At 44.1% G+C, this 26,515-nt stretch overlaps 1 protein-coding gene across 1 annotated transcript in view; it reads right to left on the bottom strand.

Annotated features, from left to right (window-relative positions):
* The window catches only part of LOC102459799 (uncharacterized), a 44,901-nt gene extending 27,863 nt beyond the window's left edge, over positions 1-17,038 (bottom strand). Inside the window, exons 1-3 of the mRNA XM_075906725.1 lie at positions 16,957-17,038; positions 10,851-10,997; positions 4,790-4,939 (exon numbers count right to left, since the gene is read on the bottom strand). Of these exons, the coding sequence (XP_075762840.1) occupies positions 4,790-4,939; positions 10,851-10,997; positions 16,957-17,038 (379 nt within the window). The remainder of the gene's footprint in view (positions 1-4,789; positions 4,940-10,850; positions 10,998-16,956) is intronic.
* Between the last annotated feature and the right edge of the window lie 9,477 nt (positions 17,039-26,515).

Below are 26,515 nucleotides of genomic sequence, written 5' to 3' on the forward strand. Positions count from 1 at the left end.
AAGGGATAAAAAACGAGGGTGATATCATGCTAGGAGTCTACTACAGGCCACCTAGCCAGGTGGAAGAGGTGGATGAGGCCTTTTTTAAACAATTAACAAAACTATCCAAAGCCCAAGATTTGGTGGTGATGGGGGACTTCAACTATCCAGACATATGTTGGGACACTAACACAGCGAGGCACAGGCTATCCAATAAGTTTCTGGACTGCATTGGAGACAACTTTTTGTTTCAGAAGGTTGAAAAAGCTACCAGAGGAGAAGCTGTTCTGGATTTGGTTTTAACAAATAGGGAGGAACTAGTTGAGAACTTGAAAGTGGAAGACAGTATAGGGGACAGTGATCACGAAATAATAGAATTCATGATCTTAAGGAAAGGTAGAAGGGAGACCAGCACAATTGAGGTAATGGATTTCAGGAAGGCAGATTTTGATAAGCTCAGAGAACTTGTAGCTAAGGTCCCATGGGAAGTAAGACTGAAGGGAAAAACAACTGAGGAGAGTTGGAAGTATTTCAAAGGGACGTTGTTAAGGGCCCAAAAGCAAACAATTCCGCTGTGTAGGAAAGATAGAAAATATGGCAAAAGACCAGCTTGGCTTAACAAGGAGATCTTGCACGATCTCAAAATAAAAAAGGAGTCATATAAAAAATGGAAACTAGGACAACTAACAAAGGATGAATATAGGCAAGCAACACGGGAATGCAGGGGCAAGATTAGAAAGGCAAAGGCACAAAATGAGATCAAACTAGCTACAGGCATAAAGGGAAACAAGAAGACTTTTTATAAATACATTAAAAGCAAGAGGAAGACCAAGGACAGGGTAGGCCCACTGCTTAGTGAGGAGGGAGAAGCAGTAACAGGAAACTTGGAAATGGCGGAGATGCTCAATGACTTCTTTGTTTCGGTCTTCACCGAGAAGTCTGGAGGTGTGCCTAACGTAGTGAATACAAGCAAAGAGAGGGTAAGTTTAGAAGATAGGATACACAAAGAACAAGTTAAAAGTCACTTAGGAAAGTTAGATGTCAGCAAGTCACCAGGTCCTGATGAAATGCATCCCAGGATACTCAAGGAGCTGATAGAGGAGGTATCTGAGCCTTTAGCTATGATCTTTGAAAAATCATGGCAGACAGGGGAGATTCCAGAAGACTGGAAAAGGGCAAATATTGTGCCCATCTATAAAAAGGGGAATAAGAACAACCCAGGAAACTATAGACCGGTCAGTTTAACGTCTGTCCCAGGGAAGATAATGGAGCAGGTAATTAAGGAAATCCTATGCAAACACTTGGAAGGTAATAAAGTGATAGGGAATAGCCAGCATGGGTTTGTGAAGAACAAGTCATGCCAAACTAATCTGATAGCTTTCTTTGATAAGATAACGAGCCTTGTGGATAAGGGAGAAGCGGTGGATGTCATATACCTAGACTTTAGTAAGGCATTTGATACGGTCTCGCATGATATTCTTATTGATAAACTAGGCAAATATAACTTAGATAGGGCCACGATAAGGTGGGTGCATAATTGGCTGGATAACCGTAGTCAGAGAGTAGTTGTTAACGGTTCTAAATCCTGCTGGAAAGGGATAACAAGTGGAGTTCCTCAAGGGTCTGTTTTGGGACCCGTACTGTTTAATATCTTCATCAATGATGTAGATATTGGGATAGAGAGTACGCTTATTAAGTTTGCAGATGATACCAAACTGGGTGGGGTTGCGACTTCTTTGGAGGATAGGGACATAATTCAAAATGACCTTAGCAAGTTAGAGAAATGGTCAGAGGTAAACAGGATGAGGTTTAATAAAGAGAAATGCAAAGTGCTCCACTTAGGAAGGAACAATCAGTTCCATACATACAAGATGGGAAGCGACTGTCTAGGAAGGAGCATGGCGGAAAGGGATCTAGGGGTCATAGTGGACCACAAGTTGAATATGAGTCAACAGTGTGATGCTGTTGCAAAAAAAGCAAATATGATTCTAGGTTGTATCAACAGGTGTGTTGTAAGCAAAACTCGTGAAGTCATTCTGCCGCTCTACTCTGCACTAGTTAGGCCTCAGCTGGAGTACTGTGTCCAGTTCTGGGCGCCACATTTCAAGAAAGATGTGGAGAAATTGGAAAGGGTACAGAGAAGAGCGACAAGAATGATTAAAGGTCTAGAGAACATGACCTATGAAGCCAGGCTTCATGAACTGGGCTTGTTTAGTTTGGAAAAAAGAAGATTAAGGGGGGACATGATAGCGGTTTTCAAATATCTAAAAGGGTGTCACAAGGAGGAAGGAGAAAATTTGTTCCTCTTGGTTTCTGAGGACAGGACAAGGAGTAATGGGCTTAAAGTGCAGCAGGGGAGGTTTAGATTGGACATTAGGAAAAAATTCCTAACTGTCAGGGTGGTCAAATATTGGAATAAATTGCCAAGGGAGGTGGTGGAATCTCCCTCTCTGGAGATATTTAAGAACAGGTTAGATAGACATCTGTCAGGGATGGTGTAGGTGGAGCTTGGTCCTGCCTTGAGGGCGGGGGGCTGGACTCGATGACCTCTTGAGGTCCCTTCCAGTCCTATTATTCTATGATTCTATGATTCTACCCCAGTGAAAATTTTGTAGAAACCGTCATATTCTTGTGCAAAGTTTCTGTTTCAACAAATCAGCATTTTACCACAACAAATTCTTTAAAAAATTCCCCATCAGCTCTGGTAAGGGAATCACAATCTGACCCTACCAGAAAGTGCTGTGGTTTGTATCAGAGACGTTGTTGGCTAATGTCTCATCTGCAGGGCACTGAAGTACATACACCTATAGCAGGCCTGGGAAAACTACCTTTCATGGGCTGGATTTGTCCTGTGAAGCCATTGGATTGGCCTGTGGATGCAGTGGGAAACCTCAGGTAGACTCCCTGCTGGCCTCCTGCACATTGCTGAGAAAAATGGCTGTTGTGAACTTATGGGGCTCTGAACAGCTGTGAGCTGGGGCAGGGAGGAGCAGCTTCAGGTGCTGCTCCTGCCCCCAGCACAATCCCATTGACCAGTTTCCATCCAATGGGATCTGCCTGTTGTCAACAGGCAGCTTGTGAAGCACCCTCCTCCCCTCAGGCTCATAGCTGTTCAAAAACTGCATGGCCCATGCAGCCAGTGCAAGGGCAGGGCAGGGCAAGCAGGGAGTCTACTTGAGAATGCTGCTGGCTGGAAGTCAAGCAGGTAAGTCTCCTAGCCAGCACCTGCCTCTGACACCCCAGCCCTCTGCCCTCCCCACCCCACATAACCCAAACCTTCTGCCCTCATATCCCCTCTCAGATTCTGTACCCCAATTCCCTGCCCCAGATCACAGCCCAAACCTCTGCATCTTTTCCTGAACCCCAGTTTGCTGCCCCAAAGTTATAACCCCCTCCTGCCCATGGTCACTTCCCAAACCCCTCCAAGCCCTCTTGCACCCTAGTTCTCTTCCCCAGGTCACAATCCTCTCTTGCCCAAGGTCACAACCCAAAGCCATGCACACCAGTCCCCTAGCCCAGGTCACAATTGCCTCCTTCACCCAAACTTCCTCCCAGATGCCACACCCTTGCCTGCACCCCAATCCTTTCCTGCAAGCTCCCGTCTGCACCCAACCTCCATCTCTGACCCCGCACCTCCCCCATTAATATGGAAGAGTGTGGCCCTTGACAACTTTACAAATTCTTGGAGTGCCCCTCCCCCCTCCCATCAAAAATTATTGCCCATCCCTGAGCTAGAGGAAGGGAAAAATATTGGGACAATTAAAAACAAAGGACAACACAGCATTTACACATTTTGTTTTTATGTTTTTATTGCTTTAAACAGATATCTGGTACCAACCTACTGAAAAGAATAAAAGCTGCAATTAATTGGGTCATTGAAAAGGAATAAACCCAAGACACAAATTATTTAGAAATCAGAATTGCTACACAGTGTGAAGTATAAGATGTGAGCATTACTATTATTTTCCTGCTTCAGTTGATCAATTGACAGGTTGCTTGCCTGAATTCCAGGTGCAAATTCTCTTTAACAATCTAGGGAGAAAGAAGGAAAATAGGTTAAGGGTTGAATTTTTTCATCTGATCCACAGAAGATTTAAAACATTTATTTGCCCATGGCAGATAACAAAAAACTGTACATCAAGCAATTGTTCAGGGCAACGGTTCCCTGCTATGCATCTCCCAGTATGTTTCTGGCACATATGTTACAAAGATCTATCAACAAATGTGTATAAATGTGTTGTTTAAAATGAAGGCTATTATTCAAAGAGAGGATGTTCCAGAGAGAATGACATGCCCTATCTGGACTCTGCACCATCTTCTTGTGCCCTCCTTGTGGCATTGATACCCTGATGACTGATCCTAGGACACAGGATCCTGGCTGGAGAGGGTTAACAGCAGAGCAGTACTGAGCACTGGATAGACAAGAAATGTCTTCAAATCCCTTTATTGCCACACATCATATATCACTGCAGGCAACATTAGAACAGCTGTGAGTATCATTATATCCTGCCTCAGTATAGGGGATGGACTAGTAGTCCTCTTAATGTCCCTTCCAGCCCCACATTTTTATGATTATTCATCCTCCCTTTTTCAAACATTAAACATCTCTACCTCACTCACACCCTGCACAATCAAGCCTTGAATGTAAGCAAATAATGAAGGCCCATGAAGCTTAATCGAAGGGAATTCTCTATCAGTTCTTAGCCTGCAAAGTATCATGCAGACTAGAAAATAAAACAGTAAAATTCCCAGCTACAAACCTCTATGTGATCACTGAAAAAATTAACTTTACTTCATGCAGATAAGTTACCTTCTTGCACCTGAAGATGATAGAAGCACCAGGGGACAGCAGGCGGTCTTGACTCAAAACAACAGCCTCTTGCCTCACATAGTTCAGCAGAGATGCCAGGGTAACCACAGTTTGTTCTGAGTTTTATCTCTTCAATACAGACCTTCTTATCTGTTTGGTTTTTTTAAAAATAAAAGGCATGTTACCTTAGCTTTCTTTTACCCTATTTGTTACCAGTACGACCATAGCACACAGGAAACCCAGTCATGGACGAGGACTCCAGTGTGCCAGGTACTGTACAAACAGAACAAAAATCCTGCCACTGCCCCACATAGCTGACAATCTAAGTGTAAGACAAGAAAGAACAGATGGAAGCACACAGCAATGTGGAGCCTTATGTGATGTTTATTTGTGATCTACTGACAAACTGTTAGTTTAATAGCGCTGGACTCTGCTTTAGAAATAGAAGGACAGAGTCCCTGCTGCGTCAGATGTACAGTGGCTGTGGTGACGAGGGTGCTCTGTCAGGGAGCTGGTTACAGCTCCTTGATTCTCCATCCAGCCTTGGTCACAGTACAGTTTAGAGCAACTAGGGACCAGCTGCTAGATGGAGATTGTGGGAGAGCATGATGCTTTGGCTACTCCCATCGCTCTGAGGCTCTGGACTACACTGCATCTCTCTTGAGCAAAAGCCTATGCAAATGAAGCACGGATTAGCATATTGCCAAGCTTCATTTGCATAATTAGGGGCCATTTTTGTGCAAGAGGCTTTTGCACAAAAAGGAGCTGTGTAGACGGCTCCTTTTTGTGCAATAACCTCCTCTTGTGCAAGAGCCGTTCTTCCTGAAAAAATTAGGAAGAACGGCTCTTGTGCAAGAGGGGTTTTTGCACAAAAAGGAGCCGTCTACACTGCTCCTTTTTGTGCAAAAGCCTCTTGCGCAAAAATGGCCCCTAATTAATTACACAAATGAAGTGTGGCAATATGCTAACCTGCACTTCATTTGCATAGGCTTTTGCGCAAGAAGGAAGAGTATAGATGTAGCCAGTGAGTGAGGTAAAGGGAGTGCAGTGGGGGCAGAGAATTTGACCTGCAATTCCTACATAAAGTGAGAACAGCAGAAACTGTCTGATTTAAATAATCTGGCAGAATGAAGGAATCCAAATCAGATCCCAGTACCTGAAGGCAAAAAGTTACAAGTTTTAATAGTAGAATAATAACTGGCTTTGTACAGATTGTGAACTTCTCTCATCTGGGGCATGCGTAACACAACAACAATTCAGCTTAAATGATACATTAGGGAGATTTGGCCAATGAGTGAACGGGATAGCCAGGCCAGTCCTCTCAACATAGGTATGCATGGGGCTAAGCCATGCCTCTTTAGGCTAAATCCAAAGTAAAGGAAGAGAGGCAGGAAGCCATCCTATTTCAGGGAGGTTGCAGGGAGTGTGTGTCACAGGCAAAATGCTTCCTAGAACTGCCTAGCATGCAGGAGCAGAGTCAATGGTGGAGTCATGATCTTGCCTGTGCCTCAGCTCTCCCCACTAAAACCAGTGGTGCTATCTCCCCCTTCTGCAGCTTGTTTCTTATGAATCCCATGAGAAACATGTACCATTTATAAAATAAAATGCTTCTCCCCTCTCCACATACACTCAGACTACAAAATCAATCTGGACTCTGAGAGCTCATGTGGGTTCTCTATCTCTAGTCATATAATCCGTAAGAGAGGTTCTGTTAGAAAACGGTGCCTGTTATAACCATGCAACCTCACTATCTTCAGACAATAACCTCAGTGCCCAATGCCTTCAATGCATTTACAGGGGTATTAACTAATTGGAACATAGAGCAGAAAGTTGTTGATGATGCCCAAGAAGGAATAAAACACATCTTACTCCCAGGCTGTCTACACTGGGCCACTTATTCCAGAAAATCAGCCGCTTTTCCGGAATAAGCTGCGAGCTGTCTACACTGGCCCTTGAATTTCTGGAAAAGCAACGATGCTCTACTGTACAAAATCAGCTGCTATTCCGGAAAAACTATTCTGCTCCCGCTCAGGCATAAGTCCTTATTCCGGAACACTGTTCCGGAAAAGGGCCAGTGTAGACAGCCCAGTAGTCTTTTCCGGAAAAGTGCGTCTACATTGGCCACAGACGCTTTTCCGGAAAAAGGGATTTTCCGGAAAAGCAGCCTGCCAATGTAGACGCTCCTTTTCCGGAAAAACTGAAAACGGAATAGTATTCCATTTTAAGCATTTCCGGAAATTCATGCCAGTGTAGAGACAGCCCCAGAGTTGTGGTGGCTCTTCAGGGCCCACAGGAGTAAAGAGCTGGTTGTGTCTTTCCATTAAGGTAACTGGAAAGAACTGAAAATAGAGGGGAGCAAATCTGATGAGCAAGAAGCTGCCTTGTGTGTATACTCGCTTTTCAGAAAAGAATCACATTTACATTGTTTTCTATTTGACCCATTTTGTTTGTTTTACTCTCTCCCCCCCTCCCCATGCTCTTCCCTGCTAAATAGAGATCAGGTTACCTAGGGGTTGGAATGGCAGCATTATTCATCTTATCTTTGAGTCATTTTTATTACCTTTCATAATCCTAGAGACCAAATGTCTTATGGATGCTGACCTTAGCCTGTAAAATATCGAGGTGTTCATAAACCAAACTGCTAGAGCAGCTCTGATGTGCAGTAGTTGTGTGAATAATAAGAAACTTTCTAGACTTACCTTTCTAGTGCTGAAGAGTGCTTTGTATTGTCTCTCCTTGTCAAAACATTTCTAGATATGTGATACTCCAGGACAAGCTTTACACAAGGTTTGCCTCTGGCATAAGCTGCCTAAAAGAGGTTTTTTCTGTTAAGGAGCTCTTTAGCTCTCAAGCATTTTTCAGGTAAAACTACACATCTTCCTTTTGGAACTGGGTGTTGAAAGTGTTAAGGGGTATATCACCCCCTGTCTGTTTGATGTCGTGTCTTCTCTTGGCCTTACATAAAAGGATTTTAATTCTAGGGTCTGAGTATTCTAGATACCAAAGAAAGGGTGTTCTTGAAGGCAGGTGTTTCACTACTTCTTTGGCTGGTTCTTACTAGCCAAAAACAAACTTGCTCAAGTGTATGTGTTCTGTACTCTTCAGTTACTCCTGGTAAGAGTTAGTGGCTTCATTTACAGATGAGAGTCTCTTACCGTTCTAGACTTGAGTGGGTCTTACTAACTTAGAACTAAGCAACTAGAAGAGGCAACCCCGTTAGGTATTTATTAATAGTACTGAACACCAGATAGCTCTGAAGTCTTTGCAAGGTACTCTGTGGATTTCTGAGTTTAAAATTAATTCATTTATTCGGTATAGGGCCCAATTCTTTATGCAGAAGATTCTATCTGCAGCCTGGAATCTCTATAGAATAGTTTCCTCAGGCAAGTCCTTTCATATCTTGAGTTACATCTGTGACTCAACTCTTGCCATATGCAGCATGCAAGCGCAGCAGAATTTCCCTTTATGCGACATGTTGCAGGATTAGAACCATGTCCCTACAGTTCTGATTCAGCTAGGTCTGGAGTCTTTAAAGATTAAATTTAAGAATATCTTTTCAAATATTAAAAGAAAGAGGCAAAATAATACAGGATTGCAGACTTCCCCAGGGTATGTCTACACTACAGCGCTAATTTGAACTAACTTAGTTCGAATTAGTTAATTCTAACTAAGCTAATTCGAACTAATGCATCTAAAACTAAAAACTAGTTCGAATTAGCGTTTTGCTAATTCGAACTAGCGCGTCCACATTAAGTGGACCCTGAACCGGGGTTAAGGATGGCCGGAAGCAGTGCCGGCAGGGCATCAGAGGAGGACTTAGAGCGTGGAGATGCTGTCTCAGGCTAGCCAAGGGCTGTGCTTAAAGAGTCCTGACCCCCACCCCAGACAGACAGTTCTCAGGGGTGCCCCGCTTGCAAAGCAGTCCTGGCTTGGATTGCCCGGAGTACCCACACTGGGCACATCACAACACTCGGCCATCAGACCGGCTGCACTTGCCAGGCTGCCATCTGGGGAGAGGAGGCAATTGGGGGGCTGCAGGTGAGCTTCCACCCCCAGAAGCCCGCAGAGCCAGCCCAGTCCTCCCCATCGGGGGCACGTACCCCATTCCTCCCTCACCTCCTTCCACTTACCCTTCCCTAGCCCCTCTTCTTGATGTACAAAATAAAGGACAATTGTGTTCAAAAATGGAATCTGTCTTTATTGAACAAAACTGGGGGAGACTGGGAAAAGGAAGTGGGAGAGGGGAAGAGAGAGGCTGGGAGAGGGGAGGGCAACTACAATGATCAGGGGTTGGGAACAGGTCCCATATGAAGAGAGGCTAAAGAGACTGGGACTTTTCAGCTTAGAAAAGAGGAGACAGAAGGGGGACAGGATAGAGGTCTCTAAAAGCAGGAGTTGGGTGGAGACGGTGCATACAGAAAAGTTCTTCATTAGTTCCCATAAAGAAGGACTAGAGGACACCAAAGGAAAGGAACGGGTAGCAGGCTTCAAACTAGTAACAGAAAGTTGTTCTTCACAAAGCAAAGAGTCAACCTGTGGAACTCCTTGCTGCAGGAGGCTGTGAAGGCTACAACTAGAACAGAGTTTAAAGGGAAGTGAGATCAAGTCATGGAGGTTGGGTCCATGGAGTGGTATTAGCCAGGGGGTAGGAGTGGTGTCCCTGCCCAAAGTTTGTGGAAGGCTGGAGAGGGATGGCACGAGACAAATGGCTTGGTCACTCCCCTCCAGGGTCCCTAGGGTTGGCCGCTGTCGGCAGACAGGCTACTGGGCTAGATGGACCTTTGGTCTGACCCAGGACAGCGATTGTAAGCTCAGGGTCGGGGGTTTCAGTGGACCACCTTGATTTTCATGCACACCTGCTCCTGGGTGGCCAGGCTGGCAGCTCTCCTGCCCTAGCCGGCCACTTTCCTGTGCCTAGTGTGGAGGTCGTGAATGAGGTCCATGATGTCCGCACTAGCCCAGGCGGGTGCCCGCCTCTTGCGGTCCCGGGCAAGCTCCCAGGAGCCGCCAGCCTGGTCCCGGGAAGAGGGGGAGGGCTGGGGGGCATCGGGTGGGTGGCTCCATCTGTGCCAGGTGCAGGGTCTGCTGGCTGGGTGCTGGCAGGCTTGCACCTGGCACGGGCATCATAGCCAGCCCGTGCCCCTTTAAGGGGTCCGGGGCTGGGAGGAGGGCAGACGAGTTTCCCTGGTGTTGGCCAGAGTGGCCACCAGGGAAAGCTGGGAAGGGTTAGCCTCCCACTAGTTCGAATTAAGGGGCTACACACCCCTTAATTCGAACTAGCTAGTTCGAACTAGGCTTAATCCTCGTGGAATGAGGATTACCTAGTTCGAACTAAGCGCTCCGTTCATTCGAATTAAATTCTAACTAACGGAGCGCTAGTGTAGTGCCTTTGAAAGTTAGTTCGAACTAACTTTGTAATGTAGACATACCCCCAGAGAGTTTATTCAAGGAATAAGCTAAATTGGGAGCAGAGGTTCTGCAGTTGGGGCATTTTACCTGGAAATCATAATGGGCGGGATGCAGTGAGTGAGTTGTGGGGGAGAGGAGGAGAACAGAAAACTGATGTTAAAATGCGGGAGGGGGTGAGTGAAAATGGAGAATACGAGGAATTGGGAGAGACTGGTGTCCAGGAGTCTTTTTAGCTCAACACTTAAAGGTCCTCTGAAACCTTGTTTTTTCCTGACCTTGGATCAGATAATGCAGAGTCACTCTAACCCTGGATAGCCACTTAGAAAACAAATTTAAATTAAGCAAGACATTTCTAACTTTAGCCAACAAGGCTGTAGTGGGACCATTTTTGGTTACTTGCTTACTTCTATCCAGGAGAGAAAGCAAATGACTTGTATATCTCATGTGAAAAAACTGAGACACAGAAGACGTGAAAGGAAGGTTGAATGTTGCCTATACTAGCGTTTTTCACTCTTTTTTCCTCTTTGCAGTGTTCTAGTAGAAATTCGCACTCATTTGTTTGTCCTTCTTATTGTGTAAGTTTCCCACCTGGGCACATTTTTGCATGGTTAAGCACTAGGAAAATCAGACCCATTTCTGACAGGTACATTACATTTCTTTGGGAGAGGTGTGAAGCACCAGGGGACGTCTGGAACTTCTGAACTGAAACAGCATCCTGAATTCCTGCACTCCTCAGGAGAGATTCCTGGAGGCCCACAGTTCGTTCTGGTTTTCGGATCCACATTACATCGGCATGGAGCTATTTAGAACAAAAATCAGCATTACCATATGTCTCTTTTTATATTGGTGTTTTTATCAATGGCACGTTCATTGGGCTCAAATAGTCATACAAATATAATTTTACCATAACCCACTGAAACCAGAACTAGTTTTGTGGCACCTTATAGACTCAGGGTATGTCTACACTACCCCCTAGTTCGAACTAGGGGGGGTAATGTCATACGGAGTTGCAAATGAAGCCTGGGATTTGAATTTCCAGGGCTTCATTTGCATAAAGCCGGCCGGCGCCATTTTTAAATGCCGGCTAGTTCGGACTGCGTGCCGCGCGGCTACACGCGGCACGAACTAGCTAGTTCGGATTAGGCTAGAGGATTAGGCTAGTTTGGATTAGGAGAGAGGAAGGTTCAACTGAAATTAGCATAGTTGTGCAGATGTAAAACCATAATCATAGAATCACAGAACACTAGAACTGGAAGGGACCTTGAGAGATCTTCAAGTCCAGTCCCCTGCCCTCACGGTAGGACCAAGCACCATGGGCAGTCAGTAATGCAGACAAGGTAAGGCAGAGCCTTCCCAAAATTGCCTACATGACTGACTGCCTAAGGTTGGGGCCGCTGCCAGGAAAGGTGGGGCTGCGGTGCAGCAGCCTGGCTCCGTCCAGCCCCCCAGGAAGGCAGCTCAGCTCAGCAGCTTGGCTGCCTGGGAACAATGAAGCATGGTGCATCAGCCCAGTTTCACTTGGCCACTCGTGTGGAATAGAGCTGCTGTGCAACAGTCTGGCTTTCTTCAGCCGCTGGGATGCATTGGGCCAGTGCGCAGGAGCCTGGCTTTCCCTGGACGCCAAAGAGAGCCAGACTGGGGCGACAGCACAGCAGCCGTAGCTCTCCACATGACTTGGAAGTCTCGGGTGGAAGAGGCAGGGCCTTGGTTGGAAGGCGGCAGGGCTGGGGTTTGCCTTCTCCAGCTGGCCTTACCGATGTCCATACCAGGCAACGTCTAGACCATCCCTGATAGATGTCTATCCAATCTACTCTTAAATATCTCCAGATGGAGATTCCACAACCCCCTAGGCATGTATTCCAGTGTTTAACCACCCTGACTGTTAGGAAGTTTTTCCTAATGTCCAGTCTGAACCTCCCTGCAGTGTAAGCCCATTGCTTCTTGTCCTATCATCAGAGGCCACAAGGATAATTCTTCTCCCTCCTCCTTGTAACACCCTTTTAGACACTTGAAAACTGCTATCATGTCCCCCCTCAGTCTTCTCTTTTCTAAGCTAAACAGGCCCAATTCTTTCAGCCTTCCCTCATAGCTCATGTTTTCTAGACCTTTAATCATTTTTGTTGCTCTTCTCTGGACCTTCTCCAATTTCTCCATATCTTTCTTGAAATGTGGTGCCCAGAACTGGACACAATACTCCAATTGAGGCCTAACCAGCGCAGAGTAGAGCTGAAGAATGACTTCTTGTGTCTTGCTCATAACACTCCTGTTAATGCATCCCAGAATCATGTTTGCAAGTGTATGTTTTTTGTAAGTGTCACACTATTGACTCATGTTTAGTTTGTGGTCCACTATGACCCCTAGATCCCTTTCTGCAGTACTCCTTCCTAGACAGTCACTTCCCATTCTGTATGAGTGAAACGGATTGTTCCTTCCTAAGTGGAGCACTTTGCATTTGTCCTTATTAAACTTCATCCTGTTTACCTCAGACCATTTCTACAGTTTGTCCAGATCATTTTGAATTATGACCTTATTCTCTAAAGCACTTGCAACCCCTCCCAGTTTGGTATCATCCACAAATTTAATAAGTGTACTCTCTATGCCATCATCTAAATCATTGATGAAGATATTGAACAGAACCAGTCCCAAAACAGACCCTTGCGGAGCCCCACTTGTTATGCCTTTTCAGCATAACTGTGAACCGTTAATAACTATTGTCTTGGGGTATTTCAAAATAAGGGATCAGATACAAATTTTAATAGCTGGAATTCTAACATTATAATCTTTCAGTAAAGGCATCAGTAATAGATTGGGTCCATAGAAGTGGCTTAAATGCATCAAATCTAGTTAACTGCTGCCCATTTTTTGGTTGTCTAATTGGATTTCTGTGGCTGATTATGCAGTATTATGGCACAACAGTGTGCTAAGTTAAAATAAACAGTTTTCGAATAGCAAGTACCTATTCAGATGTCTATTACTACTCCTTCATGTATATTGCTGCTTATCTTCAAGAATGTCCTTAGGATTTATGGGGCCCTATGTAGTACTATTAAACTGGTGCCTTTATGCCCAATGGCAGCTAAGCGGGGGTACGTCTACACTACAGCGCTAGTTCGAACTAACTTAGTTCGAATTAGTTAATTCGAACTAAGCTAGTTCGAACTAACGCATCTAGAACTAAAAACTAGTTCGAACTAGCGTTTTGCTAGTTCGAACTAGTAAGTCCACATTGAGTGGACTCTGAACAGGGCTTAATGATGGCCGGAAGCAGTGCCGGCAGGGCATAAAAGGAGGACTTAGAGCATGGAGATACTGTCTCAGGCTAGCCGAGGGCTGCGCTTAAAGGGTCCCGACCCCCACCCCGGACACACAGTTCTAAGGGGTGCCCCGCTTGCAAAGAAGTTCTGGCTTGGAGTGCCCTGAGTGCCCACACTGGGCACATCACACCACTCGGCCATCAGCCCGGCTGCACTTGCCGCAGGCTGCCATCTGGGGAGAGGGAGTAATTGGGGGGCTGCAGGAGAGCTTCCACCCCCAGAAGCCCGCAGAGCCAGCCCAGTCCTCCCCATCGGGGGCTCGTACCCCATTCCTCCCTCACCTCCTTCCACTTGCCCTTCCCTAGCCCCCCTTCTTATTGATGTACAAAATAAAGATAACGTTTCTTCCAACATTGACTCTGTCTTTATTGAAAAAAACTGGGGGAGACTGGGAAAAGGAGGTGGGAGAGGGGAAGAGAAAGGCTGGGAGAGGGGAGGGCAACTAACATGATCAGGGGTTGGGAACAGGTCCCAGATGAAGAGAGGCTACAGAGACTGGGACTGTTCAGCTTAGAAAAGAGGAGACGGAGGGGGGACAGGATAGAGGTCTCTAAAAGCAGGGGTTGGGTGGAGAGGGTGCATACAGAAAAGTTCTTCATGAGTTCCCATAAAGAAGGACTAGAGGACACCAAAGGAAAGGACTGGGTAGCAGGCTTGAAACTAGTAAGAGAAAGTTGTTGTTCTTCACAAAGCAAATAGTTAACCTGCGGAACTCCTTGCTGCAGGAGGCTGTGAAGGCTAGAACTAGAACAGAGTTGAAAGGGAAGTGAGATCAAGTGATGGAGGTTGGGTCCATGGAGTCCTATTAGCCAGAGGGTAGGAGTGGTGTCCCTGCCCAAAGTTTGTGGAAGGCTGGAGAGGGATGGCACGAGACAAATGGCTTGGTCATTGTCTTCGGTCCATCCCCTCCAGGGTCCCTAGGGTTGGCCGCTGTTGGCAGACAGGCTACTGGGCTAGATGGACCTTTGGTCTGACCCAGGACGGCCATTGTAAGCTCAGGGCTCAGTGTCGGGGGTCTCAGTGGACCCCCTTGATTTTCATGCACACCTGGTCCTGGGTGGCCAGGCTGGCAGCTCTCCTGCCCTAGCCGGCCACTTTCCTGTGCCTAGTGCGGAGATCGTGGACGAGGTCCACGATGTCCGCACTAGCCCAGGAAGGTGCCCGCCTCTTGCGGTCCAGGGCAAGCTCCCGGGAGCCGCCAGCCTGGTCCCGGCAAGAGGGGGTGGGCTGGGGGGCATCGGGTGGGTGGCTCTGTGCCGTGCCAGGTGCAGGGTCTGCTAGCTGGGTGCTGGCAGGCTTGCACCTGGCACGGGCACCGTAGCCAGCCCGTGCCCCTTTAAGGGGTCCGGGGCCGGGAGGGGGGCATAGAGTTTCCCTGGTGTTGGCCAGAGTGGCCACCAGGGAAACCTGGGGAGGGCTAGCCTCCCACTAGTTCGAACTAAAGGGCTACACAGCCCTTAGTTCGAACTAGCTAGTTCGAACTAGGCGTTAGTCCTCGTAAAATGAGGTTTACCTAGTTCGAACTAAGCGCTCCGCTAGTTCGATTCAAATTCGAACTAGCGAAGCGCTAGTGTAGCGCATAGGAAAGTTAGTTCGAACTAACGTCCGTTAGTTCGAACTAACTTTCTAGTGTAGACATACCCCGGGAGAGGAGGGTTGATGATTTTTTTTAGAGGTGTGATTTTATAATCTTCAGCAACACTCTAATGCAGGGGTTCCCAAACTTTTTGACATGGGGACCAGTAAATCCATTCATGAGTTTTTAGAGGATGGGTAACATTCATTTGCATATTCATTAAGCAAATGATGAATATTCAAATAAGTTGTTTCTGGTCCTCCCAAAGTCCCCAGTGCCAGCTTTAGCAAAGCTTTTGATACAGTCACCCACAATATTCTTGCCAGCAAGTTAAGGGAATATGGATTGGATAAATGTACTGTAAGATGGACAGAAAGCTGGCTAGACTGGGGTTTCCCAAACTTTTTACTTTAGTTGGAACCCATTTTTTTCAGTACTGTCTTTTGCAGCCCAAAAATATAAATGCATATAAAAAATAATTAAAAATTAATAAATGTTCAGTGTTTCACCCGACTGCATCCTCCACCTAGCTTGGGCCAGGGCTTGGGGGACCCGGCGCCGCATGGGCACTCCAGCATGCGGGAGTAGGAGCAGATTGGGGGTAGGGTATCTGGCTAGGAGGGAGGGTGCAAGGAGGGGTAGGGTTGCCAGGTGTCCAGTAATGTACCGGACAGTCCCGTATTTGAAGATTCTGTCCAGTAAACAAATTGAGAAAATACCAGACATATAAAATATCCGGTATTTTCTCATTAGGTAAGTTTTATTATTATTATTAGGTGTATCAGTCTGTAGCTGCGAACTGTCTGGCTGGTAGATGTGCTCACGCTGTGAGAGTGTGTCTACCAGCCAGTCAGTTCGCAACTACTCGAGGGAGGATATGGGGGGGGGAGGGGAAAATAGAATCCCCGGGGCCGGATTCACTCGTGTACCCAGGTCTGCATGTGCCCGGGTCAGTCCTGCTTCCTGTCAGCCGATTTGCCCCCGCCGGCCCCCGCACTTCTCCTCCCGATCTCCCATGTCCAGCCCCGCTGCCCCCATCTAGCCCTGCTTCTGGAGGCTGGTTCTCCAGTCCTCCTCCCAATCTCCCCTGTCCAGCCCTGCTTCTGCCGCCCGCTCCCCCCCCCCCCCCGATCTCCACCAGACAGCCCTGCTGCCCCCAACCCTGCTTCCCGGCAGCCGTTTCCCCCCCCACACACACACCTCCTCCCAGCCTGCCCTGCCCACTTCTCTCCTGGCAGCCACGCTGAGGCCCAGTATGTTTTTCTAGTGGCCCGGTACCGGGCTGCAGTCCATAGTTTGGGAAACGCTGCTCTAATGAAATATTTTAAAGCAAATGTTAAACCAAGGTCCTGTCAAGTAACACAATAAATTCAGAAACTGACCATCTATACCCGGGGTTGGCAAATGAATATTAAAGGGCTTCATTACTATTTGAATAGTTCAAGTTTCTGCTAATAGGTCTGGCAAGGTGACAGGCTTTTTCTCTTTTAAGGTAACTAGATCCTCTCCAGAGGAAGCAGAGCCACTGAACAGAGATAGGAAGAAGGACATTAAGGTGGGCATTAAGACCCAGTGGTGCCCCAAATTTTCAGGTACCCTACACAGCTGCATACTCTGTGTATGGGTAAGGATGGCCTTACTTATTTTGCCAACAATATGAGCGTTAAACTTGCTCGCAATGAAGTCAGTGGGATTTTGCTACTGAATTCAATAGCAGCCAGATCAGGACCATGGAACAATGCTTTGAGATGAAATGTTAATATTTTACAGTACAGAAATAGGAGATTTGTTCATGCTGCCATTGAAGCCAGCAGGAGCAGGCCTCCATGTAAGGACTTCTGAATGCAATAGCAAATAAATATACTTACCTGGTGCTTCTTCTCCTTCAGTCAGTGCACTGAGTCCTAAAATGAGGATGACTGAGAGTATCTGGATCCCTTTGTGTTCCATTGCAGTTTGGAGTCCTCCAAAAGAAAAAAGAGAGAATTTGGATCTAAGAGAGGTACCTCTCACATTCAGAAGGGTTCATTTTATAACCTCTTCTGTGTTTGTGCAGTAGGTTCAGATAACACTCTCCCAGACCATGCTCCACCTAGAGTATCTTTTTCTTTTGATATGAAAATGTAACCACGTATGTCATAGATGCAGGGGTGATATAGTGGTGATATATATTTGATAAAATGCAGACTGCTGTGATAAATTGCATTTATCATGCCCCTTTGACTACCTCACCGAAGCTCATTTCCTTGTGGGCACTCCAAACCTAGGAGTAGTTTGAAACTGCTGATACATGTTTCTAATAAAACAACTTCCAAGATAAATATTTTCCCTCCACATATACATTTTCTGCTTCAAGACTTCTCTAGGCTAAGGCCAAGAGCAGGTGAAATTCACTTCTGAACCAGTGAAAGTATAGCTCACAAGCTATTTTGGTGGCAGGAAAAGAAGTAATTTAACAATAGGAAGTAAAGAAATGTGTTAATTTCAATAGAAAAGGTCAATAACATTTCAAGGTCACCTTTTCTACTGAAATTAAAAATTAAGCCCAGTAAGTCAAAGGTGTTAACCTCACCCTGTTACTCTACAACACCAAATAATTCAACATGATCTGGGATTATGACTACAGAGACCTTGGCCATTGTGCAAACACTAAAACAAACAAAAGCATCTTGCAATATTTTGGGTTTGAAAAACAAACTTAAGCCCAATTTATCAAAGTCCTTTGGAGTCTTGTATTTTGTCACAGTCCATTTTGATGGAGAAGAAAGGATTAGTTCTGTTGTTGCATTGAGTTGACCTTTGAGCATGGTGATTGCTTTTTCTGCTTCTAGCAAATCAGAAAGAGAAGGGAGGATGAGAGAGTAGTAAAGGTGGGAGAAATAAGGCTTTTGTTGATATTCTCACAATACAAAGGGGCTGGTCAGTTGCAGCAGGATGCTTTGGGCTCTCAGGTTGGCCATGAAAGTTGTTACTCTGGACCCGGACTCACTACCCTGGTTTGGGATGTAATATGGCTGGTCTAGCCGGCTCCCTCTTCTTTCTCTATCTCTTTCAGGTTGGCCAAACTTCAGTAAGTCATTTAATCATGTTGTGCTGGTGCCACGGGGTATAGCTGATCTCTGGCTCTGCTGTAAAGTAAGCAGATAGAGGAGGATAGTGGTGGATGCAAAGGAAAGGGAAATCAGTGCAGGAGCTCATATGTATTAGGCTGGGATCCTCACTGGTCCAGCAGTGATGATCAGGTATCCTCATTGGTGTGCTTGTCTAAACACAATGAGAATCAAGGTTCAACAGCGAAGGACAGTCTCTGGAACGAAGTAGAGGCCTGTTGGCCTATGCTCAAAGGTTTCTCCAGGGAGAATACCCCCGATTTATTCCCCTCAAGAGAGCCTTTTATAGGAACCCTTTATGGTAATGGGTAGAATAGCTCAGACCCTCGTTATTTGTCTGCCAGTTAACCCTAATTTCCCACACATCAATTTTGGTCCATTAATTTTCATTCTCTTCTTTACCAGACATGATCTCAACACTGCTCTGGGTTGTATCATTGCAACTTTTTGTCTGGACTAATCCAGTCTCTGTTTCCCTTTGGTAGCTTTTCTTGTCAACACTTGTAAAAGGGGAGGGTATCATTTTTTGAACTTTTAAAACTCATTTTCTAACAGTTGTGCTCACAATTCGGATAGGCCTGATAGACCCCGTTATTACACTTTTTCTGTATTCTTTTATCATTCTAACTTTGAAGAAATAATACAGTGTGATGTTACAACCTTCCTGTAAGAATATTTTTGTTTTTATTTGGTTTCTCTGTTTGTATTCTGTGAAACATAACAAAAAAGCGCACAAGACTTTTTTGTCTGAGAGACATATTGGGATCTGATCTCTGGATCTAAAGGAAGGGAGAGGTCTCTGGCTTCCTATGTTTCGAGCCATGCAAATTAACAGACAAAAGGCTTTCTCTGTGCAGATTGCTACCTGCGTATCTGTCAAGGAATTGCGTAGTTTAAAATATCTATGGAGATGAATAGTTAAGGGAAGATAAATATTTCAATATGCTCACAGTCCATACAATCTCTTAGACAAACATAGCTGTGTAAATGTGAGTCATTTTTTACAAAAGGAACTGTAACAGCAGTTTGATTTCTTGGGTTTGAGTATTTTTTCATGCTGTCCATTTTTGATAGGTTGACTTAATCGCATGGTGGGATTTTCCTAGTCAAAATTTTGTTTTCAATATTCTTCCATTTGGAAATTTAAACTTTTTTTGTTTGTTTTGGAAAAGTTTGATTTTTTTTTTTCGGAACTCAAAGTATTTCTGTCCGAAAAGTACCACAGCAAATTTTGAAAAATAAAAATGTCACTGCATTTTCAAAACCAGAAGAATGAAAGAGTCTTAGAAGAAATCATCAGGAAAAATGTTTTTGAATTTTTGGCTATCTGCATTTAACAGTGTTTATAAGGGTGGCTGAACAGCAGCAGGGTAGGGAAAACCTCTAGGAATGAATCACACGGTCTAGCAATCCAGCATTTCCCCTAAAAATGGAGAGAAGCTCACTGGGCCTAGTAAGCTATGGGAGGGGAAAGAAAATTATCCTTTCCTTTCCTCTCATAATGATAAACTCAATAGAAGGCTTTTAAGTCTTTGAGTTGGGTGGAAGGAGAATATTCCAGCAGGCTTCCTGGATATCCCCAATATTTAAAGCTCCTCCCACATATTTTTAAAAAATGTACTTAAAATGCAGAGAGGGTTCAACGTTTGATACAAATATAAGCCCTGTGGCCTAATGCTTTAACACTAAAAACCTTTCTGCTCTCAATTGTTGATGAACAGAATGGCTACTGACCTGTTTATCTGCATACACTATTTACCTCGTATTCCAGATGGACAGAAGAGCCAGAGAAAAAGAATGTTCTTACTTCTGTCTAGTGGTGAACAGGGGAATGTGTTGCTACAGAGAACTTCCTTTGCATAAAATTTCAATTCAGAATTCCCCCTTCCCGCTAAATGTACATACGTTATGGAATTGATTGGAATTGAACTTTTGAGAGGAGAGAGGGTAAAAAGAACTCATACTTTAGGGTGAGGACTATATCCCTGGTACATAAGAGCACACGCACAGCCATACTGGAGCAAACCAAAGGTCCATCTAGCTCAGTATCCTGTCTTTTGACAAAGGCCAATGTCAAGTGTTTAAGAGGGAAAAAACAGAACAGAATCATCAAGTGATCTATCCCCTGTCTCTCATTCCCAATTTTTGGCAAGAGAGACTAAGGACACCATCCCTGCCCATCCTGGCTAATAACCATTGATGGACCTGTCTTCCATTAATTTATATAGCTCTTTTTTGAACCCTGTTATAGCCTTGCACTTCACAACATCCTCTGGCAAGGAGTTCCGCAGGTTGACTATGCATTGTGTGAAGAAATACTTTCTTTTGTTTGTTTTAAACCAGCTGCCTATTAATTTAATTTGATCATACCTAGTTCTAGTGTTATGAGAAGGAGTAAATAACTCTTCCTTATTTACTTTCTTTACAAGTCATGATTTTATAGACCTCAATCATATCCTCCCTTAGTCACCTCTTTTCCAAAGTGTGAGAATCTCCCTCATACTCAGCTGTGTAGACGAATGCAAAGATTTCATTTAATTTCTCCACAATATCCTTATCATCCTTGAGTGATCCTTTAGGATCTGGATCATCCAATGGCCCCGCCAAATAAATCCAGCGTTTTGGGATCTATAAGTTAAAAAGGAGTAATTTCAAAATAGATGAAGTGGTTACAAAATGGAGTTATTTCAACATATGCAGTAAAGTAAAGAAAAGAGAGATCAGTGATAAAAAATATAGATGGGCCTTGGCTCCAGCACGATTTTACCTCTATTTAATTTGAGTAAGAGCACACTTTTCTTCTTTCTGTGTTGATGTTCTGTGTTTTTCTTGCACTTCTTCCTGGAGGCTTTCCATAACCCCAGCATGTTCTTATCACAAGTTATCTAGCTTGAGGAAAAGTCCTAGTGAAGATAAGTCACTATGTAGTTTTTTGCATGAGTTAGTAGATTGAATTAAAGACTGAGGTGTAGCCTAGCCTTCCATTCCTATGAAAAACCACAAACTTCCCTCAAGTTAGTTGCAAAAGGCTCAGTCAGGGAATTCATTTGACAAGACAAGCAGGCAGGGCTGCTGACAAAATTGCCAGGCCCCTGGGAAAGGTGGGGGTGGTTTCCGGACTTCCGAAGGGGCAGGGCCTTCGGTGGAAGTGGTGGGGCTGGGGACTAGCCTCTCTCAGCCAACCCTTCATTCTTGTCTGGCCTGGGCTGCCTAGGGCTCTGTGGTGAATTAAAGGACCCAGGGCAGTTACCTATCCTGCCCCGTCAGCAACTCTGGGTGCCCCCCACTACTGCTGGCCTGTTCAGTTAGAAATCGCCACAATTTAAAGGTGGCAGAGACCCCGTCCCCCCAACCAGGTGGTCCAGAGCTATTCCCCCCCTCTCCCACCAGCTGCCGCCATGCCGCTACATAGCAGCAGGAAGATCTCAGCTACTGCTGTTGCAGCCCAAGGACCTCCACGCCCTTTTAATTTGCCTGGGCCCTTGGCATTTGTCCCCTGTTAGCCGTCTTGAAAGAAGGAGAGAAGTGGAGGTGATTTTCTGGTAATAAGGGTGTCATGGTCTTGAGAATGGCCAAATAGCTGCAACTACTATATCAATCTCGGGCACTCATTAATGGATCTCAAAGTCACCCTGTTCTTTCAGGCCAATTCCACAAGCCAAATACACAGGGAAGGATTGGAACTTAATTTCATTCACAAGTTTGAGCCCATGAAAGCTCATGATACCATCTACATGTTTTGTTAGTCTTTAAGGTGCTACCAGATCATTTGCTGTTTTTTTAACTTTATCCTATCAGGGAGGAATGAATAAAGATATCCGCTGGCTCGCACACTTCCTTCCACATCCTAATGGCTTAACCAACCAAACAATGGCTACTTATAGAGGTGCAAATTGTTCTTATCAGCCTCTTATAACTAGAACAATCCAATTCATTATTTTTTCTCTTTTTTTGTTTTCCTTCCTCCCCCCCCCCCCCCCCTTCCCTCTTCCCCCCTCTGCCTTCCCTTATTTATTCTTGGACCTGAACTTTTAATACTCCAGTCATTGAAGAAGTGAGTTGTACCCACAAAAGCTCATGATACCATCTACATGTTTTGTTAGTCTTTAAAGTGCTGCTAGAGTATTGATTGTTTTTTCAGTTTTTTCAGTTACAGACTAACTCAGCTACAGATGGACATCATACCCAAAGGACTGAAAGTGAACAATCCATTAAGATCAACATACATTTGATCTGAGGAAGTGGGTCTGGCCCACGAAAGCTCATCATCTAATAAACCATCTTGTTAGTCTTTAAAGTGCTACATTGTCCTGCATTTTGCTTCAGCTACCCCAGACTAACACGACTACATTTCTATCACTATTCTACCCCTCTGAAGCATTCAAGTCAGAATTATTCATGGGCTCCATCCTGGGAGCTGTTTACTCTCACACAAGCAAGCATTTTCTGTCACCTAACTCGGTGGATACTTTTATGGTTCCCATCACTTTGCTATTTGATATATGTATCATTTCTTTCTTTTTTTCAAAAATAAAATGTGCTTTTAAATCATATTATCTTTGTTTTTTATACCTTACTATTTTATTTGTAAAAGCTCCTCCAAATGTCTCGTGGATGGGTGTGAAGCAAGTAATTTGTTTACAATTTTTCTTATATAGTTTTACTACTACTATCTGATATATATGGGTAGTATTAATTCTTTGTGGTTACACAGTGCTTTACCATCTGTAAATCTCAGAGCACATTACAAATGCCGGGTAAACACTTTAATTTTATGTTGCAATTAGCCTGAAAACTGAGATTTGAAACAAACTTTGTGAGAGGCAATGTGGTCCAGTGGACAAGGTATGAGTCCAGCAGGGTCCCCAGATCTGCCCTAGGTTTCCCACATAACCATAAGTGAATCACTTAAATTATGTTCCTCAATTGTCCCCAGATGCTTCACTGATAGAGGAATGTCATTGATCTTTATTTTGAAAGGGTTACTTGTGCCGTATCTTAGCCATCCATGCTAGGCCTTAGCTGAGCCTTTATCAAGCCTCTATCAGTTCTTCTGAATTATGTAGCAATTCCAGTTATCAGTAGTGTGACATTTTAAAGCATTAGACCTGGATTTGTGCCATTTAGATAAGTCTAGAAAGAGAGAAAGAAAGAGCTATGCAGGTGTCTGGGCCTAAGTGTTCATTTGTCTAGGACACTAGTTCTACATGTCTTTTTTCAAACTTTTTTTATTGGTTTTATTACAACTACGTGGCAGAGAGAAGTACAACTCTCCTTCTTCTCCAGCCTTCTTTTTGGCAGGTAACCCCAGTGCTACAGACAGGTGGTCTATTATAGACTATATGATTGAAGTCAGGCATGTGCTTAAGCACTTTACTAAACTGAGGCCTCATTTCTAAAGTAAGAAAACTGTTAAAAACCCTACATAAAACTTTCATCTGCTTTCAACCCTGAATTATGCACTGTCAGAAAGTGCTCAGATCAGGCTCACCAATGCGGGTGGGGGGGGGAGGGGACAACAGGGTCTAATTGGGCCACAATTATTCAAAAGGGCCCTGGGCTCTTTAAATCAGTGCAGGAGCCCTATGCAGTGCGTCCCAGTCAGCACTAGGAACTGGGGGAGAACAGGGCACCATGGTTTGAGCGATACAGGGCTGACTACCCTGGCCCTGGCCTTTCCTCCCAGGGCCCCGCCCCTTCTGCAATTGTAGAGCTTCCCCACACCTTGCTCAGGGGTCTGGAGAGTGTGCCGGTTCCCCTAACTGCAATATACAGTGATGGGGATGACATAAGATGACAGATTAGAACTAATGTCTCAGACATATGAACACTGAGGTACAGATATTTAAAGATATTTAGGTGGTGTAGCCCACAGCACTCTAACACCTAACAGATTTAGGCTCTTAGGTGCCAAAAATCCCATCAACAGTTGATGGGATTTAGGCTCTTAGGAGCCTAAAACACTTTTGAAAATGGTCTTTATGCAAAGCATGACAACACTTGTGTCCTTTTAAAAAGCTGTACTTTGGTGGCTTCCCAAAATATCACTTTTTAAATATTGAAAATAATCTTATTGAAATGGGCAGAACACAACCATGATAGTGTTGACTTTTATAAGATTAGGTTGACAGTGCTGAGTGTAAAACCTGATTGCCACGTTAAGTTCTAAACCACACTTTATATCTACATCAGCATTTTCACACTCTCAAATACTTATCGCTTCACTGGACTTTGTATGGGCTAGGAAATATTTTAATCAAAATGAGATAACTGGAGAGAACGGCCAAAAAAATGCCTCCTTAGGTCAATGTTATTTGAAACTATCTGAGCAAACATAACTGATATAAAACAAGGCCTTCTAGAGACATTTTCATCCGTAGACTCACATTCTTCTTGAAGACTGCACACTGAAGACTGCAATGGAAAATAAGGTGTTCTGGTTACTGACCCTTTCACTCATTGTGGGACTCAGCAATGCCTTGCTGCGTAAGTGCATATTTAAATATTATGGTCAGGGGAGTTGTCATGCATATGCTCAAACCACCTGAAATTAACCAACACTAATTTTTGAGTATTGTTAAATAAGGTGTTTCTCAAAGATCCTGTTTCATAATTTCAGTAATGTTAAATATTAAAGCAACTATTATGTTCTGTGTTATGTTGAGATGCAAAACTTAGTGTACTTTTCCCATAATGACTCAGAATGAGAATGAAAATTAGGACCCCTCTAATGGTTTTTCTTGTCATGAGGGAGAAGGGGGTAGCCAAGATTTTTGAGATCTAATAAATTATGTTTCTTCCTGACATGCAGCATTAACTAGATGTGGGTCTGTTTTTTCTAATAATCATGTTTTTATCTGGAGAGATTTGTCCAAATAGGGCCTAATTTTGATATGTTTGTGTAGTGTTCTACTGACTTCATGGAAAGCTGTTTGTATTCAAGGAAAAAATGACTCCAGAGGTAGGAAAAATTGACTTGGAGGAATTAAGTCTAATAGGGCATGTCAACATGAGGTGTAACAGTTAACTCGAACTAAGGACTTAATTCGAGTTAACGTTTGACTGCCACATGTAGCCATGGGCAGTTAGTTCGGACTAAGGGGATTTAAAAATGGTGCCCGGACGGGAAGATGCAAATAAAGCCTGGGATATTTAAATCCCGGGCTTCATTTGCAACTTTGAATGCCTATGTTAGCCTTCCTAGTTTGAACTAAGGGCCTAGTGTAGACATACCAATAGGCTGCGTCTAGACGGGCAAGTTTTTCCACAAAAGTTACAGGTTTTGCAAATCCTATTGAGAATTATTTCATAATTTTATACATTTTAAAAATTTATGAACTTGTTTTGGATGTAAGTTTCCAGCAAATCAAACATGGCAATATTTTTGTATTGTAGAGGAAGCAGATAGTGGAGCTATATGTCTACCTTGGAATTTTATACTGCTGCTAGTCCCATATCATCTGAAAGCCTTCCATGAACATAGACCAGCAACAGTGAAGCCCCTAGAGGACTTTGTGCTAGAGCAACTAATCCATTTAATGGTTCAAGTTAAATGCCTTCTAAAGTATATACACCAACGTATATAAATTACATACCTCAGATTTTAGTTTGAAATATGAGGAATTTTAATTCACAAATTTATAAGACACAGTATTACAAAATCCTTATTGTGCAACCCCCCCAAAAGCTTTTGCTAAGGCCCTAGTTATGCTACCATTATAGTATGTGGTATATGCCATTGACTTCAGTGGGCAAGATCAGGCTTTAGGAGCTGCAGAACCAGGATGACCCCCTACAGAAGTCCACTCAACTCCCAAAAAAGGCCTGCTCCTCAGAACCAGGCTATGAGTGTGTCTTTAGTACTTAGATAGCATCATACATGTACAGCATGCTTTACAAATTCCGTACATAGACAAGAGTCCTGTTACATGGAATTTGCTATTTATAAAGGGTGAGAGACTCATGTAAAGATTCCATTTTCCAGAGAATCTAAGTATTTCAAACTTGGAAGTTTGGTAAACACACCACTCCCACTAAGTAAAGCAGCAAGAAAAGTTTTCCAAATAAACAAAAACTAACAAGGACTAACTTTCACATTGGTAGTATTATATGATTTAAGCAAAGAACTCAATAAAGTAAACCTATTCCCACATTTGCCTTTCTACAGTAATTTTTGCAAGTCTGCTCTCAGCTTTTCTTTGGGATGGTACACAAATGTAATCCACTGAATTCAGTGCAGTTACTCTTAGTTTACATCAATTTAAGATGAGAATTAGGTGCTTTATATCAGCTACAAAAAAGCAGGGACAAATTCATC

The sequence above is a fragment of the Pelodiscus sinensis genome, chromosome 1 (genome assembly GCF_049634645.1).
Source record: "Pelodiscus sinensis isolate JC-2024 chromosome 1, ASM4963464v1, whole genome shotgun sequence".
Lineage (NCBI taxonomy): Eukaryota > Metazoa > Chordata > Testudines > Trionychidae > Pelodiscus > Pelodiscus sinensis.